Source organism: Ursus maritimus, unplaced genomic scaffold (genome assembly GCF_017311325.1).
Source record: "Ursus maritimus isolate PB19 unplaced genomic scaffold, ASM1731132v1 scaffold_7, whole genome shotgun sequence".
In the NCBI taxonomy this organism is placed as follows: Eukaryota; Metazoa; Chordata; class Mammalia; order Carnivora; family Ursidae; genus Ursus; species Ursus maritimus.
In genome coordinates this window covers 1197508-1215134 of record NW_024426885.1, presented here as the reverse complement: position 1 = coordinate 1215134, position 17627 = coordinate 1197508, and the positions used below count along the sequence as shown (strand labels likewise).

At 61.1% G+C, this 17627-nt stretch overlaps 1 protein-coding gene across 3 annotated transcripts in view; it reads right to left on the bottom strand.

Moving 5' to 3' along the window:
* STK32C (serine/threonine kinase 32C) overlaps positions 1-17627 on the bottom strand; it is an 84777-nt gene that overhangs the window by 30572 nt on the left and 36578 nt on the right. For all 3 annotated transcript variants that reach the window (XM_040624503.1, XM_008687126.2, XM_040624502.1), the window contains one exon: positions 305-360. In XM_040624503.1, the coding sequence (XP_040480437.1) occupies positions 305-360 (56 nt within the window). The remainder of the gene's footprint in view (positions 1-304; positions 361-17627) is intronic.

Here is a 17627-nt window from a genome sequence, read left to right as displayed (position 1 = left end):
AAAGCGGCTCTACCGCAGAGCGGGCGTCAGAATCTCGAGTGAGTCAGTGTCAGGGTCTTGGTCCCGCAAAGCCCAGCAGCTGTGTCATCTGCACCCTCAGCTCCCAGCCGAGTCAGGGACCCCCGAAGACCTGGATTAAAGACCCTAGTGCTCCTGAGCAAGGCTGACAGCCCACTCTGACTCCCACCCACATCACCGGCTTGTCCACATCCTCCACTGACAGACACGGGTGGGGCTGGCCTCCCCAGAGCTGGTGGGCCGTGGGGACGATCCTGCCATGGCCTCCTTGCTGGGTCCACCTTACCTTGCCGAAGCTGCCCTTTCCAATGGCCCGAAGGATCTGAAAGTGGTCGAAGTTCACTGCAGAAAAAACAGAGGGATGCCAGGTGAGGTGGCAGAAAGGCCCAGTACCCTCCACAAGCTCCCAGCAGGAGCAGCGGCCCAGGGGCCGCCCCCACCACTGCAGGGAGCCCCCCTACAGCCTGGAAGTGGGTCCTGGTGCTGGCTGGAGGCTCAACTCAGGCTCGTGTATAAAGCAGGGACAGCCTGAGCCAAGGCAGAGGTGGGTCCTGGGGACCATGCCGTCCCTCTTCCTGGGCTCCTTGTGAGGCCAGGCGAGGCCACCCTGACAACAGACCACACACAGGATGGGGCAGGAATGGAGCAAATGGCGCCCAGAGCAGCCCTCTTCAGTCCCAGGCACCCAGACACCCATCCTGAGCTGCCCCCAATGCATGAAGCCCTGCACATAGGGGTCCTGGAGCCTGGGTAACAGCCCCCGCCCCCCTGGTGAGTCTCCTGTGGGGTTCAAAGGGTGAGCTAAAACAGAAGCCTGCCGCGGCCCCAGGGTGAATAATAGGGACTTTCCAAAGGGCGTCCCCAGGCCTGGTGAAACCACCCGAACGCTGATTTCTATTCACTTCCTCCAGACATAAGCCCCTCCAAGAGAAAGGGGTCGTTGGAAATTGCAGCTTTGCTAACTGTCACAGCTCAAGAAAGATGCTCCCCGCCACGCACACAGGCCATGCACACACGCACGCCGTGCACACGCGGTGCCCGGGGGGATAGTAATCTGTGAGCGAGAGCAGTTTGGACGCGCTCTCCAGGACTCCGCTTCGCTCTGAACCTGGTGTCAGGCCCACTCCACTGGCTTCCTTCCCGTGGGCATCTCAGTGCCCCAGGCAGCTTGGGCCAGCCTTGCTTTCCACACCTGCCCGCCCCCCAGGGCTCGGCTCTCCCAGTCGACTCTCAGGCCGCCAGCTGGCGCTATGCCCCAGGTCTGCGCCTGCCCCAGGTCTGCCCCCCCGGGTCTGTGCCCCCCCACTTCTGTGCCCCCCAGGTCTCCATCCCCAGGTCTGCACCCCTCCTGAGTCTATACCCCCCAGGTCTGTGACCCCCACGTCTGTGCCCCCTAGGTCTCCATCCCCAGGTCTGCTCCCATCAAGCCTGCGCGCCTCCCCCCCCAGGTCAGAGCCCTCTCCACCATAGCAGGGCTGCTACATGGCCCAAGGCTCTCATTCTTTCCCTTTAGGCTTTGCAGCACCTGGCGAGCCTGGCTCCGTTTTCGGACATGTGCCCCGGGCGCTTGTGAGAGGCACGGGGCCCCCAGACGCCCACGAGCCTGCAGTCGGTGCAGCCTGGGCTGTTCCCACGGGGAGGGGCAGACAAGGGCCATGGCACGCCCACTGGAGAATGGTGCGTGGACCCTGCAGAGGGCATCTGTGTGCGCGGCCAGCATGTGGCGCGGGGAGAGGCTGCCCAGAGCGGACGGTAGGGCGCCAGGGTTAGGCACCCTCCCCACAGACGCCAGCACAGTGCGGGGCCAGCCAAGCAGGGCCACCCCCGGGGCTGCGAGTTAGCAGGGGGAGTAGCCAAGGCAATCACCAAGTGTAGAGAAAGACACAAGTCCTGCACCTCAGGTCCTTCCAGGAGAGAAAGAGGATGAGAACAGAGGTTCTGCTGTTAAACAGCAGGTCAGGAGCAGAGGAAATCCACACCGTGCCTCTCAGTTCACTTTCACAGCCAGGAAGGCGAGGTTATCACGGAGAATCCGGGGGGAAGAGGCCTTCGGAGGTTGGCTGGGCATGGAAGCAGGGAGCTGCAGCCGGGGTCCACACTGGTCGGCCCTGTGGCCTCTCCTGGCCCTGCTTCCAGGGAAGGGAAGGGAGGGCGTGTACCCCACTGCATGGCACTTGTGGCTTTGAGCACAACCATCCCCACTTCCTGAGACCCCAGGGCCAGGAGGGGGCACATGACGGGATTCCTAGACGGCAGACAAGGCACTGAATCGGCCATGGGAGCTTCACAGGGGAGACATGGGTGGGACGGGAACCCCAAATGTAGCTGCTGGGTATTGTGAGAGCAGTGAGCCGGGAGGAGCCCCGGCAGGCCCAGGGCTGGGCAGGGCGTGCGTCCCATGGTGACCAGAAGCTGTGAGCAAGGCTGCTGGGACACACACCATGACCCTGCTTTGAGGAGCAGCTGGCCCAGAGCCTCAAGCCCCACCCAGTAACCAGAGTCCCTCTGTTCTTGTGACTGGGGGCTCCTTGGGGCACCCCACGGGCCCACTACTGCACACTGGTGCCCAGGCCCCAGTCACTCCACAGCAGCTCGCACCTGCTCCGGAGACCCTCCGGGTGGAACTGGAGGCCAGCTGCTGCTCTGGGTCCTGTCCTCCCCACGAGGCTCTGGACCGACTCTGGGCAGGGCCAGAACGTCCTCCAACTGCCCCCCTGCCCAGCACCTGGCCAGCGTCCTGCCACCGGCAGCCCCCTGTCGCCTCCTAAGGCAGTGCTGACCTTCATTCAGGCATTCAGAGGCCGGGCGAAGGGCTTGTCCGGGTCGCCGTGGACCCAGGCGGCAGAGCGGCGCGCTGTGATTCGGCAGACGTGCCCAAAGCTGACGCACACACCGCATCATCCAGAAACCCGGAGTCCAGCAGAATCCATGTCGATAAAGTTGTCAAGTTCCCCCAAACACTGAGCCTGGGCGGGTCTCACCAACAGGAAAAGCGTGCCAGCCACCTGGAGGGCCAGGAGCACAGCATGGGGCGGGGGCACACGGGATGGGGCCCCAGGCAGGGGGGTGGGCATCCGGACTTTCCTCTCAACTCTCAGATTTAATGCTTGCGGACTGGACTCTCCTCCCAGATCTCCGGCTGCCGCACCAAAGTCAGAGCCGCTGCTGGGCAGCACCCCTCAACTGTCAGCGGCCACGTGCACTCAACCCAGAGAGGGGCTGGGGCCACCAGGTGGGTGGAGCCGAGGGTAAGGCTGGTTCGCACCCTGGGTGGGGGCACCGCAGCCCCAGAGGGCATGAGTCCAGGGGCCTGCTGACACAAGTTAGGCACAAGGCCTCGGGCCCAGCTCCTCGTGGGCTTGAGCGCAAGCCTGGAGGCCAAGCTGCCGTCCAACATGCACGTCCTGTGCTCCCCACAGATATAAGGTCACCGCCCCGGATCCTGCAAGTCTCCTTCCTCTTGTCCTCCGTCCGTCCATCTCTCCTGGGCGGACCTGCAGCCTCACAGGGCCCTGCTGTCCTGCACGTGGCTCCTGGGGGCCCTCAGGCACCCCCATCTTGCAGAGGGGGCTCTGCTTCTCTTGGGTCATTCAGGCCTGGGCCTTGGCACCGTCTGACTGAGGGCTCTGGCCACAGATCCGCACGGGAGGCTGGGCCCCGCTGAGTGAGCCCAGGTCGGACGCCACTGCAGGAACCTCAGGCCAGGCCTGTCCTGGACCCTGGAGGAGGGCAGGGAGGGGTCCTCCCAGAGTGGACACTCTACTGCGGGGACACAGACTCCAAGCCAGCATACAAATATGGTGCCTGGTGCCTGGGAGGAAAATAAAGCAGGAAGAGGGGTAAGGGGCTGCTACTTCTCGTGAGGTTTAGGCCCAGAGAGGAGGTGGTGAGCTGGGGGCACCGGGATTCTGGTTGACTGACACCAGTCTGCTGCATTCTTACAGGTGATTCATGTTGCCGCGTGACGCCGTGCACACGCTTTCCCCCACGAGACACCTCCGATGCCACAGGTAAAAGGAGAAGGTAATTTGGCCCCCACGGTCCTGCGGTTTCTATGCCTCCTTGTCAGGAACCTAAGAGCCGCAGGAAGGAGCCGTGCCCGCAAGGAGGCGGCCAGCTGTGAGCTCAGCACCCACCAGAGCCCTCCTGCCACGTGGGAGCGGGCACAGGCTCTCCCTGGCACAGGTGAACATGTAAGACACAAAGGTCTAGGATATTTGTTCTTCAAGGAAGGCTCTTATGCTGCCGAGCTGGCAATCGCAAAGCACGGCATTGCTGTGGAACTAGGTCATCCCGACGCCGACCGGCCACCAGCGGAGGGAGGCCTTCATTCTCTCCAACCACGTGCAGGATCGGGTGCCGGGTCCTGCGCGAGGGCTGCTGGGTGCTCTAGGGTCACCCACAAGCCCGACGGTCCTGGCACCATTTTCTCCATGTGTCTTAGTGTGAAGTCCCGCGCCCAGACAGAACTCCCCGCGGGGGCTCCCGCACGTTCTCTGAGGTTCCTGGCCACCGCCGGGCTTCCCTAGGAGCAAGACCATCGCCGGGGAAAAGGCAGGAGCTTTTCCAGGAGTGCCGTCAATACTCCCACAGCCGCATTCCAGTGGGACTCACGCAAATCATTCTAGTTTCCCCGAGACCCAACCCGACCTGACCCTCTGGCCAGGCCACTGGGACCCGAGTGGCTGGAGGGAGCGGGGGAGGGGTCGCCCCCAGAGCACGACGTTGGCCTCACGCTGGACAAGGTGGCGGACAAGGCCAACAGGTGGCTCTTGTGTGAAAGCCCCAGAATCCAAACACAGTATTAATATCTGAACACCGCTGATGGGAGCTCAGCGCTCGCCCTCAGCGGGCCGAGGAGCGCGGCCGACAGCAAGGTCTGAGGGGAGCTGTGCGTCCCCGTGAGCGTCCGGGCTCGAAACGCAGCCTTTTCCTCAGCCGGCGCCCCCAGCGAGGAGAGCAAGAGAGAAGGTGAGCCCGGGAGTAAAAATAGAGCTGCTGCAGGGCTGAGTCACGCCGTGCTTGCTGGTGACACAGGCCCGCGCCGTGGGGTGGGGGCGGGGAGTCCAGCCTGCCCTGACGCCCCTGGCCCCGGTCCTCACGCCGTCGGGGCCCGCGTGGGGGCCCCGTGTGGAAGGTGACCGGCCTGTGGCCACAGGACAAGTCCCTTCCCACCTGCCTCCCCGTCACCCGGGAGAGGCCCTCCGAGCGTCTTCAGGTGAGTTCCAGACCAGAAGTGCAGGTTTATTTGTAAAGCTGCAGTCATAAATCACATGTCACAAGTTGCTGAAATTCACTCAGAGGTTGATGACACTTTGTCACACAACCTATGACCCAGAAAACTCCCAACGAAAATCTGCCAGACCAGTGGAGGTTGCGTGGCCTCTGGAGGTCCCTGCCCGGGCCTCACCACCGGCACGGGTCCCCTCCCTGCCTCCTCAGGACACACGGGCCAGCCCCCTGTGTAAGTGGTCGCCAGACGGTCACCTCAAAGACACCACGAGGCCCTGACCTGCTGGCCACCACCTGCCCTCCTAGGCCACCGGCTCGCACAAGCGGCTTGCACCACAAGCTGGACACTGCCCAGCCCTCCAGGTCCTGACCCCTGCCAGTTCTCAAAGCCACTGGGCAAGAGATGCTCCCCTTCCAGGGGAGGAAACAGCTGGGGTGTCTTGGTGGACTCCAGGTGAAGGACCACGGGCCCCTCGTGACACAGGAGAAGGGACCGTGGGGAATCAGCACCCCAAACCAAAGACCTGAGCCTCAGAGCCTGCCCTTCCTTCTGCCTGGGACACTTCTGCGCCCCACTCCCTCCTGGCCACCCGCTCAGCCCTCAGGCCCTTCTCTGGGAAGCCTGCACCGGCCCCTCCGAGCACACACCGTCCTGCCGTGCCCGCTTGTCCGAGTGCCCCAGCCGTGGGACACCAGCTCGGTGCCCGGTCCAAGGGTCCCCCTGAGAAGCAGGCTCAGGCTATCCCTTCCGAGGAACAGCCACGGCTAGGATTTGGCGCCAGCCCAGAGACAGTACTGAGGCCTCTGGGGGGCTTAGGTTCCGGAACAGTCCCTATTCTCGCACCCAGGAATGTGCCTGCGGACCTGAGTGACTGGAGGCCAGAAGCAAGGGGGTGCTGGCGCGCTCCCATCCCCAGGCCGGACTCCAGGGGAGACCGCCCCCGTCTGCTTACAGGAAAAGCCTCGGCCCGGCCTGTACCACCTTCAGCGACAGCTCCCCCGACCGCCCCCGTTCACCCTGGGTCCTGCCCGGCGACAGCATCTGGAACTGTGTGCGGCTGTTTGACGATGACATCCTCAGACAGCACCGGGAACCTTCACAAATGATTAAGGCAACAGCCGGATCAATGAAGGATCTCCGCGGCTGGGGCCCCGCCCCTCCAGGGCCTGCAGCGGAGGCCGTGTGCACAGGCCCCTCTAAGGCAGCTGGGACCCCAGCTGGCCAGTCCCTGGGGGCAGCTGTGGGGGTCTGCTTCCCAACCCCTCCCCCAGGGACCCTGTCGCTGAAGGAAGCAGGAGACACGCAGGGGCCCGTGCAGGCCGGACACCGCACCCAGCAGCAAGGCCCTACCCTTTGCATTCCTCACCTGGACCCAGCAGCCACGTGGGCACCCCAGGCCTGGGGCCAGGTGCACACCATCACGTGGGCGGCTGCGGGTTCCCCAGATGCCACAGCAGCCTCAGGGCACCACACACACAGACCCTGAACCTGTGGTCACGGCCTCCCCTCGGGGAGCCGGCCGGCCAGCCTGGTGCCCACGCTCTCACGCTGACAGTCGCGAAGGAGGGGATCCCTGGTCCCGCGGAGCCTCCTTGGGAGGTGACGATCTGCCCTTCGCCTCCATGCACGTCGCCGCCCACACCTGCCAGAGCCAGGCCGCAGCGGACCCCAAGGAGACGCAGGCCATCTCCCGCATGTCCAGGCACCTGGAGAGGACACTGGACACAAGGTCCCTGCCCCCCTGATCCACCTCGAGGAGAAGAGCCGGTCGCGGCACCCGCTACACTCGGACGCTTCTGTTTACACCGTGCTGTTGTTTAAACTGATGGAGAGAGAGGGCCCTGGGGCCCCAGGTCCACCCCACACCCCGTGCCCCTGCGGCCGGCCGCTGGGCCTGCAGGAGGATGGGCTCACCCCGGGCCAGGTCCAGAGGCGGCAACGTGGGCTTCAAGCAATGAGTGTCCTTGAGGAAAAATACCAACTGTGGCCTGAGCCTCACGCTGTCGCCGACAACTAATTCTAGGGGGTCGCAAACATGCACACGAAACAATTCCTGGAAGAAAACACATTTTGCAACCTGAAGAAAGGCAAAGATTTCTCAGATGTGATGCCAGGAATGTTCGCTGTAAAGAAATCAATACACTGCTTCATCCAAATGAAGAATGTCTGCTCTTCAAAAGACGCTATGAAGGGAATGAGAAGTCAAACGCAACAGAACTACTGGCAAGGACACACGTCCGGCCAGGACTCGTAACCAGACTGTATAAAGAATTCCTGCAAATCAGTAAGAGAATGACCGCCGATGCAAAAACGAGAGACGTCCAGACAGCCGGTTCAGAGAGGGGGACGGAGGGGAGGCCAGCTAGCCCAAGAGACACTCCGCGCAGCAGTCTCCAGGGGCTGCACCTCCAACCCCATAGCACAGCCCGTGCACTAGACCGACCACACCGAGTGTCGCACGCGGGTGAGCCGCTCAGCGCCCCCACCGCCAGTGTGGATGGAGCCCACCAGGTCCCTCTGGCCGTCTCCCACAGACCTGCACGTGCACTTACCGTGCACGGCCAGGCCCTGCCTTCCCAGACATTTCCCCAGCGAAACCACATAGACGCCTACACAGCACCATCCTCTGCAAACTTACCCGTAACAACCACATACTGGAGACAACCAAAGTCCGCCAGAGGAGAGTGGACGGAGACACTGTGTTATCTCCGTACGACCGAACACGCCTCAGCGGCTTTCCTGTAGGAAGAACCAACTACTGACCCGTAACAACGTGGACGAATCTCAGAACACGGCTTCAACGACGGAGCACAAACTGTAGAGTTCTGCCACGCACGTCCGAGGCCACGGGCGGAGGGGGCGGAGGGGGCGGAGGGGGCAGCCGGAGCAGAGCAGGGGGCAGCTTTCCAGGTGACCGCAGTGGGCCCTGTCCTGTGGGGTCTTGGTTACACGGGCGTACACGTGTGTCAAAACTTCAGCTCTCTGCCTCTTACGGTAATTACACCCTCCACACACATACGTCAGAAAGAGATGCTGGCTACTTTGCAGAGGGGAGTTGTAGGTATTCAATCTGCTATACTGCAGGACAGAGCCGTTCCCACACGAGTGCAGGAAATGGGGGGGTCACAGACATGACCTGGCCACGGTCACAGGACCAGCACACAGAGCCATGGGTCACAATCTAGCCTCCAAGATCCATATGCACCTGTGCCCAGGGTCAGATGGGACGGGCCAAACCCAGGACGCAGAGCTGGGGGTTAGGGGGCTCGTTCGTGGTGGGGGTGGGGAGTTGGCGAGAAAGGCTTTCCAGAGGACACGGGTATTTGGAGTGGGCTCAGCTGGAGAGAAGGGGCTCCAAGGAGAGCGCCCACATGCAGCCCACGTCACGGGAGCAGGGACTGGTGGGGGCGGCCGCAGAGGCTGAGCCAGCAGGCCTGGCTGCCAGCCCTGGCACCTGGAGCTGAGGTGGGGTGGCCAGGAGGAGCCGCCGCCCTGCCTCTGCCCTCACCCCTGGCGCTGGGGCAGCGAGGCTGGGTGGGGGCAGCTGCGCAGGATGCCCTACCCAGCCCCTGCTGCAGTGGAGCGGACACAGCTAGACCAGCCAGCCGCAGAGCCCTGGCATCAGCAGCGGCCAGGGTCACTCCACACAGCTCAGTGGTCAGCCTCGGGACTGGCCCAGGCCCGCACAGAACCACTGCCCTCCCCCACTCCGCCCCAGGGTCTGTGCCCACACAGTGTGCCCCGGGCTCAGTGTGAACCGAACTCGGCCGCACCGGGGGCCATCCCTCTTTAGAAGCAGAGTGCTGGGTGCAGGCTGCTGGTCTCCTTTTGAGGTCCTTTGAAACCTGGCCAAAATGGGCGAAGTTTGCCCAGCACAAAATTCATTTTTATTCTGGAACTCCATGATACACCTCAGATCACACCTGTGTATACGTGTGCCTGTGGGTGCAGCTGTGTGCACGTGCGTGTGAAGTGTCCTTGCGTCTGGGTGTGCATGCATGTGCGTGTACATGTGTCTGTGAGCATGCGTGTGCATGTGTGTGCCTGGGGATACAGCTCTGCACGTGTGTGCATGTGTGCTTGCGTCTGGGTGTGCATGCATGTGCGTGTGTCTGTGTGCCTGTGTGTGCATGGAGGCCCTACACAAGCTCTCTCAGGCTTTACTGAGCAGCCAGCCCCAGGTCTGACAGACACATGCAGCCTGGAGCCTGCAGGCCGCACTGGGATCCTGGCAACATCTACGCCGTAGGAAAGTGATGCAGGATGAAGATGCTGGCAGAACCAGACCTGCCCCCGGAGAGCTCGGGAAGTCCTGCGCGCTGAGCTGCTGCGGGGAGGGAGGTGCCCGGGGAAAGCTGCCGAGGGAGCAGGAGGCCTCACAGCCGTTTATCACCCCCACCGCCCTGCGACGAGCTGCTGCTGGGCCTCGGGCTGGAGGACTGATTTATCCCCAAGGCACGAAGGCCCCTTGCCGAGCTGATGAGAATCGCACTCCCATGTGTCAGCTTACACTTCAAGAGCTGCCAGGCCCCGGGCTGCCACCGGCCCCTCCCACCCGGGGGTGCCTGAGCCATCCCCAGGCCGAGGTGGGGCTGTCCCGGGTCCCCTTTAGCTCATACGGCCGACACAGCCCCAGCATCGACCATCAGTTAATGTCCTACACATTCACTTAAGCCTCACCAAGAATCAGTGACCACCTAGCAGCCTTCTACCAGCTTTCAAACAAACATGGGATTTAGATGGTGCCTTCCGTGTTCACTACACGGCCTCACCCAGAGGGCAGCCCCCAACCAAGACAGGAGCTGCTTGTCCCAAAAGGGCTCTGAGGTTCTGCTCCGTGTCCCCGGCGGATCCGGGCTGGGTGACCCCGGTGTCATCCAGCAGGTTATCCTGCAACGCCCAGCCCAGTCCCTTGCGCCCGACACGCTTGTTGAGTGAATGACTGAAGAAACCAGTGAGTCAGTGAGTGAGTGGGAGGCATGTTTCTGCCTGGGGTCCCAGGCCCGGCTTCTCCAGCACAGCCTGCCCGGCCACCGTGAGCCAGTCCATCCCCGGATGTGGCCGTGCTGGGACCTGGACGCCTCCCAGGGTGCGAGGGCCCGGGGCGGAGGGACTGGTCTGGGGGCTCCGCTGGCCTGGGGAGCAGCTGACAGCCAGCCCTGGCCCAGTGCTCAGCAGAGGGCAGCCCAGCATCTCAGTCAAGCCGAGCCCACGCTGCGTTCGCATAAACAGAAGCCATGCAGCATTGTTAAGGAAAAGTTGCTATTTTAAATTCCATCTCACGGTAAGTGCACGGTTTTATGTCAGACCTTTTCTTTGAAAAGAAATTTGCACATGGTTTTGATGGAAAGTTGAGATTTAAAGATTAATAAACCACATGGTTGTTTGTTTTGCAGGAAATGAGTGTTGACAAAGCCTTCTGCCAGGCTCTAGAGGCTGACACGCCAGGCTGACATTTACCCAAGGCTTGGGAACCTGATGGAGCCCGGCCATGGAGCCGTGCCCTGCCCCTTGTCCAGGCGCACGCTCTCCGATCCTCAGGTCCCTCAATCCCCAGGCACTGGCCTGTCCGCAGAATGGACCTGGGCAAATGCAAGCCAGAGCATCATGGGCCCAGAGCAAGAAGGGCCCTTGGACCTCCCTCCCCAGCGCGATGCCCTCACAGCCGTTGGGGCCTCTCCAGCTCAGAGCCATCCACCGGCCAGCACCAGCCTGGCAGGCTGGCCGCGTCCCCCCACCGGGAGCACTGGCTGGGGCTAAGGCCCTCTCTCCTTCACTCGCTGGAGAACATCCCAACTGCAGAGATGGGGCTGCTGCACCTCAGAGGTGAAGGCCGGGACACGGGCCCCAAGGAATCAGCCCACGGCCCCCAAGCCCTGAGGACCCAGCCCCTAACATAACAGGGCTTCCTTGAGGTACCAAAGGAGGCCCAGGTCCAGGGTGCTGTCCCCAGCACCTGCCACGCCTCCACTGGCTCCGCCCAACAGCCTCTGGGGCAGCTCCCGCTCTTGGTATGCCCACCAGCACCGGCCACAGGCATTCAAGCACAGCCCCTTGTGTGTGTGTGTTGAGGGGCGTGCTGACCTGCAGGACAAGCTGGTGCCCACAGGCAAGAGGGAGGTGAGCAAGAGCGAAGGAGCCCCATCCCAGCACACCGAGGAGAGCCCACCGCAGCCCGTGAGCCCCACGTCAGAGTCCGGCGCCCTTCCCCGTCTCTCAGCCTGTTTCCAGGTCCCAGCCCCTCTTGGGGGCCTCCACCTGCGGGGGAAGCAATGACGACTGAGACCCTGAGAGGGTGGGAAGGAGCTTGGAGCCGCCAGGAAGAGCCCCAACACGTGCTGAGCAGGCGGCAGGGGGCCCTGCCCTGCGGCCTCCCCAGCCCCGCCCCGAGTCTGGGTCCCCGCGTTCTAGTCCACAGGAAACCAGAGGGCAGGTGTGCAGCGCCAAGCCAGCAGGGAAGGTGTTCACAGAAAGACACAAAATGGTGAACCGTAAGGAGAGTCACACGGCCAAGCAGCCTGGGCTGGTCCCACAGACAGCCCTCCACGTGGCCTGGCCAGGGACGAGGAGGTCAGGACCGCCACCCTAAGCTGGTCCCAGGGTGTTTAAATGGGGCCTATGTGTTTGCTCAAAGCCCGGAGCACGGTGCAGGCCGGGGGCCGCCCCTGCTTTTGCTCGGGGGCCGAGATGCTGTCCCCCACTCCGGCTCAAGAGGCTGGACTGTCATTCTGGGAAGGGTGGGTCTATTTTTGGCTAAACCGACTAGAATTAAGGAAAGCATTATTTCGAGACAGAGCATAAGACTTCTGTTCTTCTTCATGTTTCCAAAAATAAGAGTCAGGAGAATGAGCGGCGCCAGGAGCCTGTATCGTCGTGGGTGCTCTGGCTCGTGGTTTCCAGGATGAGAGTCTGGGCCGGGATACGAAACCATGTGAAGCTGGGACGAGGGAGGCCAGGCCTACGAGGTGCTCCCCAGAGCCTCTAAGGAAAGCGGCAGGGCTGCCAGCTTCCGGAGGCCTGGGCGCAACATCAGTCTCCCGCAGTTCCCGGGGCAGCGGGGTGGCCGGGCGGGGTGCACCGCGACCATCAGGAACGCTCATGCTGCCCCTGCCTCCTGAGCGGGCTTCTCCTTGGGAGCAGGTGCCGGAGAGCAGCCTCAGCTCTGCGCCCAGAGCCTCCACCGGACGGCAAATAGGGACCTGAGAACCCGGAATTACCTGCTGGCCGGTGACCCCTCGGACGACCCCACAGGCACCGTTCCTGACCTAGAGGGGACTGTACGGGGGAAAGCTGTGGACAGGACAGGTTTCTCCTCTGGGTCCCTTGCACCCGTGTGCGCGCACACACACACTCCTTTCCAACTGGCTTCTTACCTGGGGCCTGAGCACGCACTTGCCTGACCCCCCGCCCTCCCCCTGCCGTCTGTCCTCAGCCCTCACCCTGCGCTCTGGCCGGCGGCGGCGATCTTCCTTCACCTCCTTATCACATAAATCAGACACACCGACCCTGCACATGGCAGGAGCTGCAGGTACACCGCAGAGCGGCCAAATCCCTCCAGAGACGCGGGGGTGGGGGCCCCAGGGCAGACCCCGCACAGGAAGAGTCCCGGGGCGCCGTCTCCCATCACCCTCACCGCAGACCTTACCCTCTGATACGACTTTCCACCATCTTCTAAAAGGGGGTCCTGCCAGGGGCGTCATTTGCAACAGCACCAGACAGAGATCATCGCGCACGAGGCGTGTGCGGAGACCCCGACGCCCGAGCTCCGTGCGGAACAAAGGCCGAGCAAGGCAGCACAGGAAGAGGAAAGTCCTGAAGTCTGATCCTCCCTCAGACCTTTTGACCAAACAGACTCCAAACACCACAGAGGTGTGCACACGTGCACACATGCACGCACACACGTGTGCACACACACTAAACCCATAAGAACTCCATGATTGTGACAGTGAATTTACCTATAATTCTGCAGCAAGAGAAGCAAACCCCAGAAACCACAAAGGAAAGCCTCTACCATCAGTTTAATCACATGCAAGATGTTTAACACCTCTATACACAGAAAAAATACAGACTTTCTAAGTCAAAAGACTGCAAGCTGGGAAAGGGCATTTGCAACGAATATGACAAATTGGGGCTGATTTCCTTGCACTACAACGAACCTCTGCAAACTAGTGAGAAACCCAACCGGACGGGAAGAGGCAGGGCGGGCGGGTCAGACGGGAGACTGTGCCCCCTCATTCTCCAGGTGAAAGTGTCAGCCGACGAGACAAGAAGACAGCGCTTTGACTTGCCAAAGTGAAGCTCTGGGTTCCGCGCAGTGCTGGAGACGGAGCGGCGGGGCTGCTGGCCCCGGCGAGGCTGGTGGCCCCGCGTGCTCCCGGTGGTGGGGGGAGAGGCCCGGCCCTTCTGGGGGCTGTCAGCAACAGAGACCCAGAGTCGGGGCGTGCCCACCCCTCCAGGCAGCGATGCCACTGCCGTCAGGTTCCACGGCCGCTAAGCTCACAGAGGCCCACCGAGGTCTCTGAGACGTTCAACAACTTACAGCTGCAAAACCCAACGCTCCCAACAACCCAGGTGCCCACGGCCGCGTGCGTGTGAAGAACCAGGCGGACTTCTCTGCAACGAGAAGCTCTCCCTAAGAGACGGTATACGGGTTTTGTTAAAGCGTGAGAAGCCTGTGCATGGCGGCCCCTCCTGCGTAAGCACGCGACTTCGCCTCAGCGGCACACGGTATAGAACTGGAGCACACGACGGAGGACGTTCCGTTCCTACCTCTCCGCACGGCTTTCACCTTCACGCCCTGCTCACCAAGTATGTTTTTGTGCCAATAGGGATCATCTGGGTGTGAGATTATGCGTTTCTTTTCTTCTTTATGCTTCTCTGTTTATTAAAAAACAGAGAACAGCCTGTTAAACGTGACAGACAGCTAGGCACTCCACAGCCATTCCTCCAACAAGAAACCCATCTTGCAGCTTTAAGGGGCCCAGAGCCAGGCCGAGGTCGGGGGACTGGCTTGGGCGGAACCGGGACCGAGAAGGGCTTCAGGAGACTCAGGAGCACTCAGACCCAGGGGAGGAAGCCAGTCGCAGGAGGGCTCTTCCCATGTGAGTGTCAGCGGCCGGCGGTGTACGGGCCTCGGCGCTGACATGGGAGCCGCCTGGAGGAGCAGACTCTGCCGTCCGCGTGTCCGTGTGTCACAGCGTGAAGCACCGTGAAGGGTGCACCACACGTGAGCGGGCACGGGCACGACACCGCGCAGCACGCCAGCCACGCTGTGCTTAGAAAGAGCTCGCGCCACGCTGAAAATACAGCTCGGAGCTCGAGAGCTGCCGAAGACTGCGGCCCCCCACAGGCTTTGCAGAACCACCCACCCCAGCTCTCGAGAAAGAAGCAGACTCACGCCGCCCCCTCCCTGGGCCACGCGTCGCTGGCGGAGCCAGGGTGCCAGCCAGGACCAAAAAGGGTCCCGGGGCACCAGCAACACTAGCCCCCAGATGCACGCAGCACAGCATTCTCTCTAGAGCACCTGTGGTTTCCTTCCAGTGCTGGGTACCCCCCACCATGAACCCATGCTGCTCCTTTCACGGCTGGCCACGATAGCCCTCAGCTGCGTCGGGGAAGCCCCACTTAAGGGAAGAATGCAGCGATGGCTAGGAAAACGCAGCAAAGGGCGTTCTGATCTCTCAGCTGCCCTCATGAGCCTGGGGTCATCAGTTAAATGTCTCCGCCATCAGCTGCCACTTCTCCACGGAGCTCCGCCAGCAGAGGTCATTCTGCTGCATCCTGTTTGTCACCAGAGAGAAGGGAGGGCACAGTGCCCGGGGGGATGCATGGGACCGGTCAAGCGACAACTCAGCTGGTCTGCGAGAGGAAGGCAGGCCTTTCCCAGCCCCTGAGGCTGAGGCCTGAGGAGGTGGCCGTGCTGAGTCCTTTGTGGGGGGCCACCACCAACACAGACAGCCCGCCATGCAGCACAGCAGAAGCAGGTGTCCCGGGGAGAGGGAGGCACCACCGCGACGGGGAGGGCGCGGGGCAGCCAGGACCCAAGCTCAGCGGAGGCCTCCAGGACCCGGGGCTGCACCTGTCATCCTGCTGGAGGCTGCCGCTCTCTGTAAACCGTCCGAAGCAGCCCTGGAAAGGCCTTCCCTCCCTGTGCTCAGCACCAGGTGGCTCTCAGCCAGCGGCTTTGGGAACCAGTGCAACAGGGACCCCCTCGCGGAGCAACTCCAAGGGGCAGAAGCTGCCAGGGAGGCGGGAGCAGAGCAGACTTTTGTGGGCGTGTTTCCAGGAAACAGCAAGTGTCGCTGAGGCACAGAGGTGTGAAGACCCAACCCAGCACGTGAGCCCGCAGCCTGGGTGGCCTGTCCTCGCCGCGTGACCCGGGCACCCATTCTCCTGGGCTGAGGGCTGTGGCCGGACACGAGGGGCTGCTGTGCCCCCGGGCACAGACGAGGCAGGCGAGGGCGCAGTTTGCTACTGGAGCCAATCTGGGTGGCGGCTGGGGGAGCGCGGTCTCCCCAGAAGCTGCAGAAGCTGGGAGCGCCCGGCTGGCTTTCTTGGCCCCAGCATCTGCTGCAGAGCCGAGGGCCCTGGAGCAGAGAGGGGGTGCAGACAGAGGCTGCCATGGAGATGACCCAGCGCCACAGCGAGTGGGGTAAGCCGATGATGCCCACAGGCTGCTCTGCTGTGGCAGAGACTGTGTGGAAACCACCAGCTGTCACCTCCCACCCCTTCGCCCCCATAGGCCCAGATGGCTCCCACTTCTCCCCACACACTCCCAGGCTGGCCCAGCAGGCCCTGCCCAGCCCCCAGCCCATTCGAAGGCCAGGGGTCCCGAGGGAAAGGAGGGTCCCAGCCATCTCCTGAGTGCCAGAGGTAACGGGGAGGCTGGGACAGACGAACACACACCCTCAGCACAGCCAGAGCCTGGTGGGTGAGGAATGTTTCTCTTGGTTGCAGTTTCTCCACATCCTGGGACATGCTGCTGAGGCCTCTGCAGGCCAACTGAGGGGAGGCATTCTCCTGACACAGGCATGCAGCCTTCAAGGGGAGACGAGGACCAAACAAGGCCCGAGACCACCCAGACCGTACACGGGGCTCGCCAGGCTGCAGGGGAAGCCCGGGGGCATGGCCTTGCAGGTCAGGAGGGGGCTGCTCGCGGTGGAGAGCTCAGGAAGGGGCAGGTGCAAGCAGACACCACGCTGACCCTGCGGGCCTTTTCCATTCAGATAAATAGTCCTAGGGCTGTAGCCCTGGGCCCACGTCCCAAAGACCAGGGCTGCCTTCAGGATACAGTCACAGATCTGAGGTACTGGGGTGCACAGCGAACAAGATTCCCCTCCCCTTATGTCCCAACATGTGGAAATAGATAAACAACTGAAAAACAACTAACAGATGAGGGGAAAGGAAAAACAGAAAAAAACAGCACAATTGTAGGCTTAAACCCAAACATATCAACAATTATATTAAAGTAAATGGATTAACATTCCAATTAAAAAGCAGACATTTTCCGACTGGATTTTTAAAAGCAAATCTCAATTATATATTATTTACAAGAGAACTACTTCCTAGATGGGGTAAGAGTAAACAGGCGGAAAATGATGTCTCCTGGAAATATTAATCAAAAGAAAACTAAGTGGCCTTATTAATATCAAAGTAGACTTTAAGCCAAGGAGTATTACCAGTGATAAAGAGAGACATTTCATAATGGCCACGGGTTCCAGCCGCTGAGCAGACGTGACAGGGCTGTGCACGCACCCAGCAGCAGAGCGAAAACTGTGAAGCAAAACCAGACAGAACGAAAGAAAGAGAGAGACTGACAGGGTTGGAGGTTTTATCCTTCATCTCCTGGTCACAGAGAAAACAGAAAACACCAACGTCAGCTAGGGAAGGGAGGCATCACTACAGACGTTAGCAGGAAAATGACAACTTCATGCCAAAAAGTCCACAACTTAGCTGAAATGGGCAAATGCCAGTCCTTGAAAGACACAAATCACCAAAGATAACATGGGAAGAAATGGAAAATCCAAATACCCCGTATTTGTTAAAGAAATTGAATTTGTAATTAAGATCTTTCCACAGAGAAAACACCAGGCTCAAATGGCTTCACTGGTGAACTCTAGCAAACACTTCAGAAACTCATGCAAACTTCTTTAGAAAACAGAGGAGAGGAGGAGGGAGCACCTTCAACCCATTTTTTGAGACCAGCATAAACATGATACCAAGACCAGATGAGGACTTCACAAGAAAATAAAATCTAGATCAATATCTCTAGTGAGCACAGATATAAGAATTATTGATGAAATATTAGAAAAATTTGATTTGATAAAACCCAACTTAGTGACCCAAGGCTGGGATTCTATTCAAAAGACAGCATAAC